This window comes from Pelobates fuscus, chromosome 6 (genome assembly GCF_036172605.1).
Source record: "Pelobates fuscus isolate aPelFus1 chromosome 6, aPelFus1.pri, whole genome shotgun sequence".
In the NCBI taxonomy this organism is placed as follows: Eukaryota; Metazoa; Chordata; class Amphibia; order Anura; family Pelobatidae; genus Pelobates; species Pelobates fuscus.
In genome coordinates, this window is record NC_086322.1 from 67,317,590 (window position 1) to 67,333,474 (window position 15,885).

The 15,885-nt window shown below is 36.7% G+C and overlaps 1 protein-coding gene across 2 annotated transcripts in view; it reads right to left on the reverse strand.

The window, feature by feature from the left end:
- Nucleotides 1-966: 966 nt before the first annotated feature.
- Nucleotides 967-15,885, reverse strand: part of LCORL (ligand dependent nuclear receptor corepressor like) — a 97,304-nt gene continuing 82,385 nt past the window's right edge. The window contains exons 7-9 of one of the 2 annotated variants that reach the window (XM_063457812.1): nt 7,105-11,300; nt 3,121-3,227; nt 967-1,084 (exon numbers count right to left, since the gene is read on the reverse strand). In XM_063457812.1, the coding sequence (XP_063313882.1) occupies nt 3,133-3,227; nt 7,105-11,300 (4,291 nt within the window). In that variant the 3' untranslated portion in view covers nt 967-1,084; nt 3,121-3,132. Of the gene's footprint in view, nt 1,085-3,120; nt 3,228-7,068; nt 11,301-15,885 lie in introns of both variants that reach the window. The other variant, XM_063457811.1, reaches the window with a different exon arrangement.

The following is a 15,885-nucleotide window of genomic DNA, read 5'->3' on the forward strand; positions in this document are numbered from 1 at the left end:
CCTGCCTGAATTTTATTTTTATTGTTTTGCTGTTACTATTTCTTGATGCACATAAATTATTCCATAAATCCACCACCATGACATACATTTGTTTTTTCATAAACTGAACTAAAATTATTATTTTAGCTAAATGTAATTAATTATTTATTTTCAAGTTCTATTTGATTTATAGTCAAATAGATTTAGTCACTTCACACTTTAGAGAAGCACTGTGTGTTTGGTGAGTAGTTCAATGCTTTTCTCTGGGGAGGTCTAATGCGCATTTGCCGCGCATGTGCATTAGACCCTGTCCGTCACGGGACAGAGGGTGCAGAGCTTCGACCCAGGGCCGAGTGACATCAGCGCTGGGATAAGGAAAAGTAAAGTAGTTTTTAACCCTTTATTTACCAGGGAGGGGCGATGGGAGGCAGAGGGATACAAGTTTGTATTCCTGGCACTACAGTATCTCTTTAAATACTAAACTAGTGAATAAGGCAGACAGCATTCAACATCAAGAATTAAATTGTTTATAAAACAAAGTTTATTCACAATAACATTTTTACATTGAATCAAAAGACAATTGCATCGCTTTGTTTTTTTCTTCCATTTATTATTTATTTATTTAAGTTTAGAAAACTGTGCTTGCACAAATTGTGGGTGCAATACCCAGGCACAAAGGAAACAAATTTATCACAGTTGTCAGAATGGTGGAACATATTCAATGTTTATGGAACATAAAAATATAGCAAAACGCTTTTCCATTGCTTTAGGTTTTTCCCTCCTCTTCTTTTTGGAGGTAGACTCTCCCAACATTACACACGAATCACCTATACGTCAACATTTATTAATGCCTTCTCTGTAATAATAAACCATAGCTAAATAAGAAAATGCAGCATTTATTCATAAAACAAAACCCTGTGTAACAATTTCACATTTCATAAACTAAAAAAGGCGATTTTTATTTTTTTTCTCAAACTTTGGAAAAAACAATAGTGCAATGTACAGTCTGAAACTTTATATTGAAGACTCTTGGTCTTGTGGCGAACTGTATGTTAAGGCACTTGGTGTGTAATTCTTCAATATTTCAGAAGGAATTGCTTTCAAGCTGAAAAAGAGAAAAATGGTTAGGATTTACAGTGTATACACAAAACATTCTATATAAAAATAAAAAAAGCATAAATATATACATAAAAATACACAAAATAGTCAACTGTAATAAAAGGTTACAAAACTTTATTTTATTAATCTCATGGTGTTTCTTTCACTGTTCTCAGCATGAGAAAAAAAATCTTGGTAAATTAAGCTAATTTGAATAATAAATAATGCATTTTTATGTAATCAGAATAAAATGGAGATATTGATTTGCAGGAATGAATAATGTTTTAAACTATGGGAGAAAAACGTAATGAGAAAAAGAATCCATGTTTAAGTGGTTTGCACTTCGAAACAAGGTTTAAGACAAAAACAGCAAACCAGAACCAATTACATTAGGTTTTGTGGTATAAGGCCGATTTAAGTTTCTAGGTGCAATAATATGTGGAAGAACAGCCAGTGAGGAGTAGGTAGAAAACGAAAATGGAGGAAATGTTTACAATCTTATTGAGGCATCAGCTCTGAGGTTTAAGTGGGGCAAATAGGGGCATATAATGTACAAGAAACATAGATGTGGGTTGGATGTAAACATCTCTCTTCAAACCATTACCCCAAACTAGGTGCCCTGTACAGAAACAAACAAATGTGTGGGATATGCATAAGGCTGTCCTAACTATAAGATAAGGCCAGGGACTAATAAAAGTATTTTAAAAATTGGGCAGACTAGATGGGCCGAATGGTTCTTATCTGCCATCACATTCTATGTTTCTAAATCCTGCCTAAGCCCTACAGTAAGGAAACAGATAGTGCAACAAATGTTAATGCCGGTCATTGATTATGGGGATGTAGTGTATGCACCTGCATCGCAAACCCACCTTAATAAACTCAATACCAGGGCTTATATAATTCATTCTGACGCTTTGTGCTACATTGTAATTACTTAACCCACCACTGTGACATGTTAAAAGAGCTAAGCTGGCTATTGCTGGAATCCCGACGCACTCTTCATCTTTCCAGCCTTGTGCATACGAGCTATTCTGGGAAGCTCCCACCCTACCCAAGTAGAATGCCCCCCTTGCTTGAAACAAAATAGACAGCAAACTTAATGTCTGTTATCAGCTAAGGTGATGTTGACTGTCCCAGAGTCACAAATCTACCTGTAAAATCTATTTTCTGTATATTGCATTACAGAGTTTTGTTCTCCTGACAATTAAGATTGTGATATGGGGAAGGGAGGAATGGAGGGGGCGGCGATATATGGATTCAGGCATTTCTCCCCCTCATCAAATTCTTGAAAGCTGTATTGGTTATAATTATAGTTAAACACAAAACCTCCCTAACTCATTCAATTCCTTTTTGTTCATATGTCTGCATCTTCAGCTGACTAATTCAAAGCTGAACATAAAAAAGGAAGATGCGCACTGACACAATGATAAATGCCTCGACACTTTAACTGTTTATAAAAGAAAATATGAAAGAAAAAAAGAAAAATATTTTATAAATGAAGAGGGAATGGCAGTTATATCTATATGTATATAACCTTTAAACAACTTTGAATATGCTGTAGCTTTTCAAATATTTGCAGAGCCCATTTCCTGACCTAGGATTAAAAAAGAATATTTACTTTTGAAATCTTGTATTAGTAAAATTTAGAATACCTCAAAAAGGCAAGGCTTTCCCTATTTAAGGGGTTTCTACATGTTAAAGATTTTGCAATGCAAGCACTTATGTACTAATGTTTACCAAACAAGAAAATAGCAATAAACCAAGAAATTGATACGATTTAAACAGGCTAATATAAAAATACCCCTTTATTAGCTTTTACTCTTTATATGTATGAGGACATACTGAATATAAAAAATACTCCCCAACAGTTGCAAGGGTATCAATTGCAGATCCGTAAAATGGGTTTAGACTTAAGCTCATTGAGTTCTTCGGCAGCCTGGGTACCATAGAAATGTATTATAAATCTGCTTTAGGAGCAAAATTTCACATGTAATGTACAAGGACCTATCTCCTAAACACAAATGATTTATAAATATGCAAGACCTTTGTGATTGTTCAATGTTGTGATATACGAATTGGGGTCAATGAATACATTCCATCCCTGACCGAATGCCCCCTAGATGAAGGAAATCCAACTGGTTTAAGAGGTCCTAAAAGAAAAAAAGATAATTACAGTTGAAATTAATGAATTTGGAATAGTGTTTAAAAAGAGAAAAAAAAAAAAAAAAATCTCAATATAAATATATAAATACATTGGCAAAAGCAGAAGGACATGGTGCAAAATATTATACAAAGTGTAAAATGATCAGAAAGTGTTAAAATATATTTTGGAATGTTATAATATATGGTTTAAATCTTTTAAATCTTACAATTGCATCAGTAATACAAAAACAAAATAAGAGCAATGAAGCAGAAACTGCCCAGCCATGGACCCTATATTTAAACCAATAACTATGAAAATATCAAGGTAAATAAAAGGAACAACATAGGAGAATTATTGGCCCACCCAGTGTGTCGACTGATTGACTGGGCCTTTGTTTTCTTAGGGTATGTAATGTTCCATGAAGGTTAAATCGGATACCCTTTATCATTTCAAGCGGCTACTAAATGTGCACATTTGGAGGAGAGGATGTTGTGCTTCAATCATGTATGTACCGTATATACTCGAGTATAAGCCGAGTTTTTCAGCAAATTTTTTGTGCTGAAAAAACCCAACTCGGCTTATACTCGAGTCAATAGTCTGTATTATGGCAATTTGCATTGCCATAATACAGACTGGGGCTATGGGGGCTGCAGAGAGCGTTACTTACCTGTCCTGCAGCTCCTGTCAGCTCTCTCCTCCTCCGCGCCGTCCGTTCAGCACCTCGGTCAGCTCCCAGTGTAAATCTCACGAGAGCCGCGGCTCTCGCGAGACTTACAGTGGGAGCTGACAGAAGAGCTGACCGGACGGCGCGGAGGAGGAGAGAGCTGACAGGAGCAGCAGGACAGGTAAGTTACAGCTCTGACAGCCCCCCTCTCCCCCCCACTGAACTACCAATGCCACTGGACCACCAGGGAGTAAGAGCCCCCCTCCCTGGCCAGCTAGGAAGCAGGGAGGGGGGACGAAAAAAATAATAAAAAAAATAATAATATTAAAAAATAAAATAATTAATAAAATAATTAATAATATAACAATCAAAATGCCCACCAACACATACACAAACACACACACTGCATCACACACACTCACACTTCATTCATATACACACACTGCACTCACACACTGCATTCATACGCGCACACTGCACTCCTACGCACACACTGCACTCCTACGCACACACTGCACTCCTACGCACACACTGCATTCATTATATACACACACTGTAAATAAATATTCAATTAATATACACACACAATGCACTCATACACACACACTGCATTCAGACACACACACTGCATTCATTATATACACACACTGTAAATAAATATTCAATTAATATACACACACACACAATGCACTCATACACACACACTGCATTCAGACACACACACTGCATTCATTATATACACACACTGTAAATAAATATTCAATTAATATAATTTTTTTAGGATCTAATTTTATTTAGAAATTTACCAGTAGCTGCTGCATTTCCCACCCTAGTCTTATACTCGAGTCAATAAGTTTTCCCAGTTTTTTGGGGTAAAATTAGGGTCCTTGGCTTATATTCGGGTCGGCTTATACTCGAGTATATACGGTAACTATTATAAGCATGGAACATGACAGCATGAAAATAACTAGAAGATAGATTACTACTTCACTCTTGTTTGTAAAAGATATTTAGCATACATTCCCTTACAATCAAAGGGGAAATGACAGCGAGGGACATAACAAATATTCCTAAACCCGTCTTAAAGGGATATTAAGCACCCAAAAAACTTTCACCGTAATGAAGTAGCTTTGGTGTATTGGTGTCTAGATCATGCCCCTGCAGTCTCACTACTCAATTCTCTGCCATTTAGGAGTTAAATCACTTTTGTTTGTTTGTGCAGCCCTTGTCACACTTCCCTGCATGTGACCTACACAACCTTCCTACACACTTCCTGTCAAGTGAGATCTAATGTTTACACTTCCTTTATTGCCAGTTTGTTTAAAGGAACACTCCAGGCACCCAGACCACTTCTGCCCATTGGAGTGGTCTGGGTGCCAACTCCCACTACCCTTAACCCTGCAAGTGTAATTATTGCAGTTTTCATATTTACCTTGCAGGGTTAACTCCTCCTCTAGTGGCTGTCTTGTAGACAGCCACTAGAGGGTACTTCCGTGTTTATAGCACACGAAAAGTGTGCTATAGCGTCGCTGGCTGTCCTCACACTATGTGAGGACCTCCAGCGTCATTTAAATCCCCATAGGAAAGCATTTTTGATGCTTTCCTATGGGGAGGTCTAATGCGCGTGCGCGGCAATGCTCATTAGGTCTCCCTGCTCATGGCCGCGCATGCTCAATAGGTCTCCCCCGCCGAGGAGCGCGGGCGGACCCTGACCCAGCACCGAGGGACATCGGCGCTGGATATAGGTAAGTCACTGAAGGGGTTGGGAGGGAGAGGGGACCTGCAGTGCCAGGAAAACGGTTCATTTTCCTGGCCCTGGAGTGTCCCTTTAATTTAGAATTCATCTCCTGCACTAGTAAACAGCCTCCTGTGTGTTATTAAAATTAAATTAGCAGAGCAGCAAATAAAAATGTCTAAGGTAAGTTAACAGTCACAGCCAGGGGTTGTTTGGGTAGGGCTGCATTAACAGAAACAAAAGTGATTTAACTCCTAAATGGCAGAAAATTGAGCAAGAAGACTTCAGAAGCATGATCTACACAAAAACTGCTTATAGCGCCACTGTCACGCGAAACTTGCCTTTCTATTGTTCCCTCTTCTTTTACTCTCTCAGAATCTGTTTTCTTTATTTATGATCTAATTTTCTTTGAAAGACAAAGTATGAACTACTTTGTCTTGTGCATTTTTCCTATGTCTGACATTTTCTGACAAGAGGGAGCTTAATTCAGTTCCATTTCCGGTGTTGTGTTTTCAAGAAAAATAGATAAAAAAAAAAAAAATACATTCTAAGAGAAAGAAAAGATGAAATAATAGAAGAAAGGTAAGTTTGGCGTGGCCAGTGCCACTTTAACCCCTTAAGGACCAAACTTCTGGAATAAAAGGGAATCATGACGTGTCAGACATGTCATGTGTCCTTAAGGGGTTAAGCTACTGTTGTTTTAGTAACTTAATACGGGTTTAATATTAATTGGTTCAAGATACAGTATCCCAGTGAAATCACTGCACAAAGGAAATCATTGCAAACCTGTATTTTCTCTTTCTAGACTGCTACTTCCTTGGTTGCTCAGTTTCAAAACTTTCTAATTTATTTTTCATTACCTACACTATTACAATATTATAAATAAGTAAAGACAATCAATAAACTAGCAATAGATATACAATAGAAACAAATGGACACACTTTAAATTATTATATTTAGTGTGATTTTATTTAAGATGGGATTCATCCAAATATAGAGTCACAATTACATGGACTCTTAGCAACACATTTTGTTGTTTAGTAAGCACGTTTAGTGGACTTAACAAAATTGAGCAACCACTGGCTTAAAAGAGGACCTGGCATTGCAAACCTAGCGCAGTTGTGTCACTAATTTTCAACCTTTTAGGCTACGACTGGAAATCATCAATGCATTTAGAAATTAGCATATTAGACATACCAAAGGATAACATCAAACTCCCTCCTCCAAATCTGTAATCAATTCTGAGGCATTTTATTTTGTTTTTCATTTTCATCTAAGAATTTTCATAGCAATAACATTATGAACAAAAAGTAAATCTTAAAGCACATTTGTGATCCAGAGAGAGCGAGCTACCCATAGCACACCATTAACCTTGTATCTCAGTGTCTGCTATATTTGAAGAGGAAAAATAATGTCTTCTAAATTAAAAAGTAAGCAATAAATCCTTACCCAACTTTAACTTAGAATACTCACTGTCCCCCTTACCAGTGGATGAAAGTTGGTTAGATTTCTTGAGGCTTATTTTTCTGCATATAGATGGTCTTCCCAGTCTTTTCCCACCGTTTCTTCTTTCTAATATCCATTCAAATGAAGGATTAGATTTGGTAAAGACTGCTCTTGTGGATTTTCTTAAGCCCATTCTTTTTCCAGGTTTCTCATTAAGAGAGTTTTTTGATTTAAGTGTAGTGCTTAAGCTTTTGGTCACAGACCTGCTCCCCTGATCAATACATTCGGTGCTAAAATCAACAGGGAAATTAGGACTGGATCTTAAAGTGCATTTTTTTAGTTCAGTAGCATTGCTCACACCTAGGGCTTTCAATGAGGAAATATTTTCCTTTGGACGTTTTGTTTCAACATCACTAAGTTTTGTAAGAAAGACTTTGCAGCCTTTAAATTTTTTTGCATTTTTGCTTGCATAGGATTTAGTTTGCTTAGTCATTTGTTTCATATTCAACAATTCACTAGGAACACTAGTTGTTGAATTAGTACATTCCAAGTCACTGGATGATTCATCATCGTCATCACAAGGTAAAGCAGTTACAGGTGACTGAAAAGTTTCTTTATCTTTTATTTCAGGAACTGTAACATCAACATCTTCCAATATCTCTCTAGTGCATACAAATTTTAAACATGTATCTTTAGACTTGCCATCCACAATCTGTAAACGGTTTAGATTCCACACTTGTTGGCATTTCAATTCATTGTTTGTATTTATATTTTTTACTCCGACGCTTTGTGGTTGAGCAAATTTAGAAATGCTTGGACTTTCTTTTGGCATGACCAGAGAAGTTTGCTGCATGCAATTCTTTACTCTTTTGCTAGAATTTACAGCAACATGTTTTTTTCTTCTTTTACCTACCTTATTGTTTAGTTCTAAAGGGCTTCGAGCGTTAGCTTTTGGTAATATCGAGAGGGATTTAGTCTCTGTTGTTTGCATAAACAAAACAGAAATATCATTATTATTATATTTTTTTTCAAACAACATCTGAACGGGCGATCTTTTCTCCGGAGGACCACATAGTTGCAAGGTTGAGGAAGACTGTCTTTCATTGTCATTTCGCCATGCATTTATTATCTGTTCGTATTTTAGGTCTAAATCTTGTAGCAAAGACTCTTTGGAAGTAGACGAAGACCACCATTTAAGGACGGTGTTAGTTTGAAAAATGGAATCGACAGACGTGTCAAAGTTTCCATCAGTATTTGCAATAGTTTCTAAACATACTTTATTTCTTGATGAAATTTCAGATTGTTTGTCCGCAATTTTGCAATGTTTATTGCAAACTTTAAATGTCTTAAGCCTACGCTTTTCTGATTTCTGATGTAAGAGATCACTAAAAGCCAAGGCAGAAGAAGACACAGAAGAACGCAGGGAATACAATGATGACCCGCTAGACAATGCGGTTTGACTAAATAACTGAGAATTCCTTGGTGACGATCGTCTACCTCTCTTCTTATAAGGAGGTTTTCTTTGGCTCAGTATGTGTCTAGTTTCACTCCTGTTCCATCCAAGATCCTGTTTTGGATTAAATTGCCTCTTGTGAAGATGTAAAACAGTGTTCGGTATGGTCAAGATCCTTTCCTGAGGCGAACTACATTTAACTGTATTTTTCCGCAGTGACAGTCTCCTTGGATTTTGAAGAGTTTCAGAAGATCTTGAATGACAAAGTGCAGAACGACTTCTTGTAGTTCTTCCATTTTCAGAACTACACATATAGCCTTTTTTATCAGACTGTGGTAATAGATGTGTTTTGTTAGAAATTAGCTTTCCAACAGGGGATATATTAATTTTTGAAAAATCTGGTAAAGATTGTGTTTTATTATGAACCATTTCTCTATTTGGGGATGCATTAACTCTGGAGATACGCCTTTTCATAGTTGACGTCCCAAATTTAATAGACACTGTTATATCAGAGGTGTGTCGATCATTTCTGCTACGCAATGCAAAGTTCCTTTTAGGCTCTTCAAGCTTAATATTTTGTGTTCTTTTTATCTTTGTTGTTTTTTCCCCCAAAGGGCTTCTGATCTGCTTCAAAACTAAAGGAGCTATTCTTTTGGGCCTTCCTTGTGGTCTTTTTTGGAAACGAGTCTCTCTATCGGTTTTCCCTATACATTTGTATTGATTATAAACACCAGATTTTGTTCCTTTCAATGAGAGAAACTGGTCATTTTCTTCCAAACTCTTGTAAGACAGGTTACTATCAGCAGTGGATCTATCTTTGTCTTGTTTTTGATCATTAATGCAGCCAACTGCCTTTGGAGTAGGTGAGATAAAGACAGGGCTCAAAGTATATTTTACTCCCTCAGCACTATCTACATTGGAAAGAAACATGATCTTTACTGGACTACAAAGTCTATTAGGAGTAAGTGGTATACTTGTTTCCATTGACTCTGGTGTAGAGAGTGTACTTTGGGCACTTAGAACCAGAGGCACAGAGATGGTATTTGTTTTATCTTTAGTTTTATTCACACTTGAACATGTATTTTTTTTAAGAAGGTTTAGTGGCTTCATTGAGACTTCTCTCTCTGTACATGTCATATTTGTTTTATGGCTTTGTATTACAGAATTATTTTTAGTGCTTTTAGAATTGCATCTTTGTTTTAGTTTTTTCTCACACATAGCAGGTGTGTTTAATTCTCCACCGGTTAAATACACTGAATCTTTAAGACGTTCAACAACAACATGTAGGTGTGTGTTCCTCAAACGAATATTTTTATCGTTATTTTGAAAACAATTCATGCTATCCTTAAACATCCCCAAGATGTGCTTGAATGTGCATTTGCAAAATACATGGCTAGAACTCAGGGCAAAACACTCTCCCTGTGACACATTAAAAGTTTGAGATTTTCTAGAATTACTTTGGCTACAATTTGAAGTGCAGTCTTGAACAACAGTTTTGGGGCCAGTGTGGATTCTTACACTCTTTTTCTCAAGTGGCTGCTTTTGGATAGGAGAAAGTCGTAAGTGGTTGGGTAAACCATCAACTTTTGAGCAGTTCACATGCATGGAATTCACTTTCAAGTTATGGTAGTGAGGTAGTTCTGTTAGATTGTTCTGAGGTTTATCAGCTATCTGTCCACTTTTACAGTTTTCTACAACTAAAACACCATTGGCTTGTTTTTTATTGGAGCTGACTTTTTGGTTTGTGTTTTTTTTGGTATTCTTTTCAAAAGCTATTTTGTTCTTAGAAAGGGTTTCCACTAGGGTACAAAGTTCTCTTTTGACCTGTAAATATTGCCGTCTGGTTAAGGAAAGGGCAGAGGAATTAAATTCTGATGCCTTCTCCTGCCGTCTGCGAAATCTTGTTTGGATCATGTTTGCTTTTGAATTTTTTACATATTGGTTTAGCACCTCTTTGAAACTGCAGCCATTTTTTGCGGTCTTTCTTATAATATGTTTTACTAAACTTCTAAACTGAGGTGTGTCACTCAAGTGTTTTTCAGTGGCACAAAGATTGCGTGGACGGGACTTTGTTGCCGCAACTTCCCTTTTAGTGGTATAACTAAAAAGATCTTGCAAAATAGAGTCCTTTCTTACTTCAAGTTTATCCTTATAGTTTTCATGGTTATTGGACTTTGATGAGATATCAATCATGTTTTTGCAGCCTTTACTTACTGCATGTTTAACAGAAGATTTATAGTGTTTAGCAGTTTCCCCTTGAGAATGTGCCCTATCATGTTTTACTGATCGTAATGAAGTACTTGAAAAATTAGTTTTCCGTCTTTTGCTAGGTAGGTGTGCGTCACTACATAATAGACAAGAAGACTTTTTTCTGGAGTGCCTTGTTTTATCGTTTTTAACGGGATCACTAGATTTAAGACACACAGCTCCATTTTTGTTTGCATCCAGTTTAACAGTTCCAAACACAATACTTGGACAGGTAAGACGTAAATCCTTGAGACAAACAGAAACAGTGGGTATGTGCACGTTAGGAGCATGTCTTTTTAAACTGCCACGTCTGGTAAGTTTATGTGATGTAGCATCATGAAAAGTGACACGTGATTTCTCATTGTTCTTGCAGAGGCTCGTACAACATCTTTTTTCTTCAGTTAAGAATGTTAACATAAGTTGGATTTGTTGCTTGTGGTATAGGCACAGGGAATCTAAAACTTCAGCTAAGGCATTTCTCTTTTGTAGGTTAATCGGTTTATCCAGTTTTTGTATCATAGGCATTTTGATCACACTGAAAAGACAAAATACATAAATCAATAATAAAAAAATAAAAAAAATTATGGTTTTATAAAACAAAGCAAAAAATAAAATATAATACACTATATTACAAGTTGTCAAATTGTTCATAAGTTTGAAAAAAAATTAACAGAGCACTTAAGGAATTTAAAGTCTACATGTTGAATGGAAACTTCATAAACAATAAAAACGTAATACGCAATTTAAAAGACACTCATAACCCATATCTTTAAAGGTACACTATAGGGTCAGAAATACAAACATGTATTCCTGACCCTATCGTGTAAAAACCACCATGTAGCCTCACTAAACATAGTAAAATCTTACTTGTATTCAAGTCTGCAGCTGCTGGCTCTGCCCCTGAACTGCTATCTGCTGACATCATCAGAAGTAGTGGTCTGAGTCAATCACAATGCTTACCCATAGGATTGGCTGAGACTGTCAATGAGGCAAATCAGGGGCAGAACTAGCACAAGCCAATCACAATCCTGGCCAATCAGCATCTCCTCATAGATATGAATTGATTCAATGCATCTCGAGGAAAGTTCAGTGTCTGCATGCAGAGGGTGGAGACACTGAATGTCAATGCTGAATGTGCAGTACTGCCCCATGAAGCACCTCTAGTAGCCATATTAGGAGTAGCCAGTGGAGTTATCCCTAAGCTGTAATGTAAAAACTGAATTTTCTTTGAAAATACAATGTTTACTGAAAAAAGCATGAATGGAATGTATTCACCAGAACAAATACAATAAGCTGTAGTTGTTCTGGTGACTATAGTGTCCCTTAACTACCATCATAACAATGTATACAAAATACTACATAAAATGTATCCCATTAAGCCCACTCACCTTCCTCTTGGATATAGAATTTCATCCTGTACAAAAATACATTTCCTGGTCAGGGCTCCATCCTATCCCTTTGCAAGACTGACAGCCTTCTTGGTCATGGAAATCAGTTTCAGTAATTATTTTAGAGTTTTACTTGAACCCATCTTTTTTTCACAATTCAAATTTGTAACATTTTGCCCACCAAGACCACTATTGAGATCATTTGAAAGCTATGGAAGTTTGCAATACTATGTTAAATACAAATAATTGGCTTGCCTGTGAGCCTCCTCAGGGCTACTTCAATGCAGCAGCTTACAAACAGTGGTTGCACAGATGTCTTTGGCCATCAAGAATTGCATTTTAAACAATGAAACTAAACATTGTAGATATCCTCCCATCAGCCTTGGCCCAACTCAGGCACCAAGCAGGGAGCAGAAAAAGAGGACATATAACCCAAATATGAAATAAAGTTGTGGTCTGGGCACTTAAACTGATCGCAAAACAGCAGCTTTATTGGAGCATAAAAGGTATTTGTCAAGCTTGCCAATTCGTACTACTTTACCTTTGCATTGCCCATACCAGCCTCACATTGCAGCCATAGATACAAACAGTAATACATGCACACATATATACACACACACACACACACACACACACACAGTGTCATAATGTGTATCTGGCTGTGTATATTTCTGAGTGTGTCTGGCATGATCTACCTGTGTATGTGCCTTAGAGTGTGTGTCTGAGAGTATGCTTGTGTGCAAACATAGGTCTCTGTGGTCATGTGTATGGGACTGTTTACGTGTGGGGTAGCTGCTTGCTGTGTGTTTGGTGTATGGGGGGCTGCCTGGGGTCATATTTCATAACTGTGTGTATGATAAATGTGTTCAACTTGTGACTAACTGGATGAGCGAAACAATGCTCAGGTTGGGGTGTAAGTGTGACAGAATGATGGATGTTAAGTATGTGGTTGGGGGGTGTATAACAGGGTTGGCGTGAATGTGGCACGGTTGAAGGAAGGAGTGTGACAGAATTAAGGGAGATTAATTTGACATGGTGAGTGTGGCATGGTGGGGGGAGGGTGAGAGTTCCAGCGTTGGGGTGAGTGTGACATGGTTGGAGAATGAAGTTTGACAGGATGGGGGGGGGGTAAGTGTGACAGGATTAGAGGCATCAATGTGACAGGGTGAGTGTGGCACAGTTGGGGGTGAGAGGCATGGTTGTAGGACAGTATTGGAGGGGTTAATGTGATATGGTGAGTGTGGCAGGATGATACAGGAGGAGTGTGAAAGTGCGAGATCAGGTGAGTGTGACAGGATTAGGCGGGGTTAAATGTAGCATGGCGAGTGTGGCAAAACGAGGCCAGGTGAGTTTGGTATGGTTGGTGTGGGGAGAGGATTTACAGGATTAGGAGGGTGAAGAATGAGGGCAGGTGAATGTGGCTGGGTGAAGTGGGCGACAGTGTGTGTGGGGAAGCTGTATTTCAGTTACCAGCCTCCCCACACTGCTTCAAATACTTTTTTGATAAATTCCCTGGTGGTCCGGTGGGCAGGCTCTACTGTCTGCAGCTCTGCCGGGTGCGAGCTTCCAGGGCAGACTTCGTTTTTTTTTTTTATATACGTTGACCATGATACATGCAGTCTATCCGGTCTCTTGTAAATGTAAATATGGAGACCACTTATTTTTACGCTTTAAATTTTTTACTGATAGACATACAAAAAGACTTATTATATGTAACGGATATAATTGGATAAAAAAATGTGTATTGCTTGTATGCTGGGGTGCCTACAAGGCGGGGAAGAGAGTCACTAAAGCTATCTTTAAATAGTTATTAACAATTTGATGATCCAGATACAGTTTCGAGTACTGTCACAGATTTAATCTTACATTCCTTTCTTTCATGCCCAATCGGTTAATTTAATAATCAATTTCTCATGTTATAATATTCAAACCATCTAGACCAAATTTTATTATATTTCACGATATTTCCAATATTAAAATAAACCGATTTTTCCATTACCCCATGGTGATTAATTTTGGGTTATAATTTCAGTTAGAGAAGGAATTTATATGCTCTTCCAGTATCTGGAAATACAGATCTTTATTGCCAGATACTTAACAGATACTTTTCAGAATTTCTTAAACCAATAATATTTATATGAAAAAGAAACATTTCAGGAGTCAATTCCAATAACTTTAAAATCTAGTTCTTTAAAAAGCTGTAATACAAAAGCCTTAAATCAGATTCAAATTAGTACAATCCCACCAAATATGTTTCAATGTTCCAATATTCTTAGTGCATCTCCAATATTGGTTTGAGTAATGAGCTTTAAATTTACATAATCTAGTGGGAACTAGGTACCATCTATTAAGGATTTTCATAGTAATTTTCCAATAGGAAATCAGTACATTGTACAAACATAAGATGGTCCATAGAATGTGTTCATAATTGATGAGAAAAAAAAGAATAACCTAAATATTCTTCCCACTTTATAATAGTTTTTATTTTAACTTCAGGAGTGAATTTGTTGATGATCTGTCTGATTTTAGAAGATTTTTTTAGGACTTGACCCATAAAGAACTATCTAAAGGAGACTGGTCTACAAATTGCATTCGTTAAAAAAAAAAAAAAAAATTGTAATTCTTAACATTTTTTCCTCTCCTGGTTTTGACTGCCATATTCTGCATGAAAAGAAAAATAGTTTCATTTTCAATCAGATATGACTTTCTAGTGCAGGAGATATGGAATTCTAAATTAAACAGAATCTGCAATAAAAGAAGTGTAAACATTAGAGGACTCTTTACATGAAGTGATTAGGAAAGTTGTGTAAGTCACATGCAGGGAGGTGTAACTAAGGTTGCATAAACAGAAACATGTGATATAAGTGATATAACTCCTAAATGGCAAAGAATTGAGCAGTTAGACTACAGAAGCATGATCTATACACCAAAACTGCTTCAATAAGCTAATGTTTTGGTGACTATAATGTTCCTTTAATATATATTAAAAAGAAAATGCAGGTTAACACAAGTTGTAGGTGATTTTCGATTTTATTTAATGTTGTGACATCTCCCCTTTAAACACATCAAATCAAGTATACATTTTTTTATATTTTAATGTATTTTGCAGAAATTTACGTGGAGGTTGGGGGACTTATTCAATACCCATGAATCTAATTTTAGTAGCAGAATTAGAATGGTGAGTTTTTAGATGTCGTGAAATTGGTGTCTCTACTGGTCTCCTTACAGAATTAACGTGTTCGGTACAGGGTATTTTTATTTGTATATATAGTTGGCACTAAATACCATCTATAAATATTTTCTGCACTATCTCCAAATGAGTATAGCAGTAGGTCCTACTGCATCATAAAGGTCAATTTTCATTGTATGCCAGTTAACTCATAGCCCAATTTCTTTCTCTATGCAATCATATAACTGGCATACTGAGCAATAACCTTTTCTTTTAAAAGGCTTTGGCATTCAACAATATCAACAATAGTTTATTTGTAAATATCGTAACACTTTTTTGCGGTTTCGTTTATTCGAAATTTAAAGACATGTTTATTATTGGAACTAAATTTGTGTGTATAAAATATATTTATATCAACTGTAAATAGGAGTAAGTCAATTTTGGTCCAATTTTATAAATGGGAAGCAAGAGTTGCTTTAAATTGAAAAAAAAAAAGAGGATTTCTCCCCCCCCCCCAATGGAACACCCACTAACCCCTTTTCCAAACCCTAACAAACCCTTTT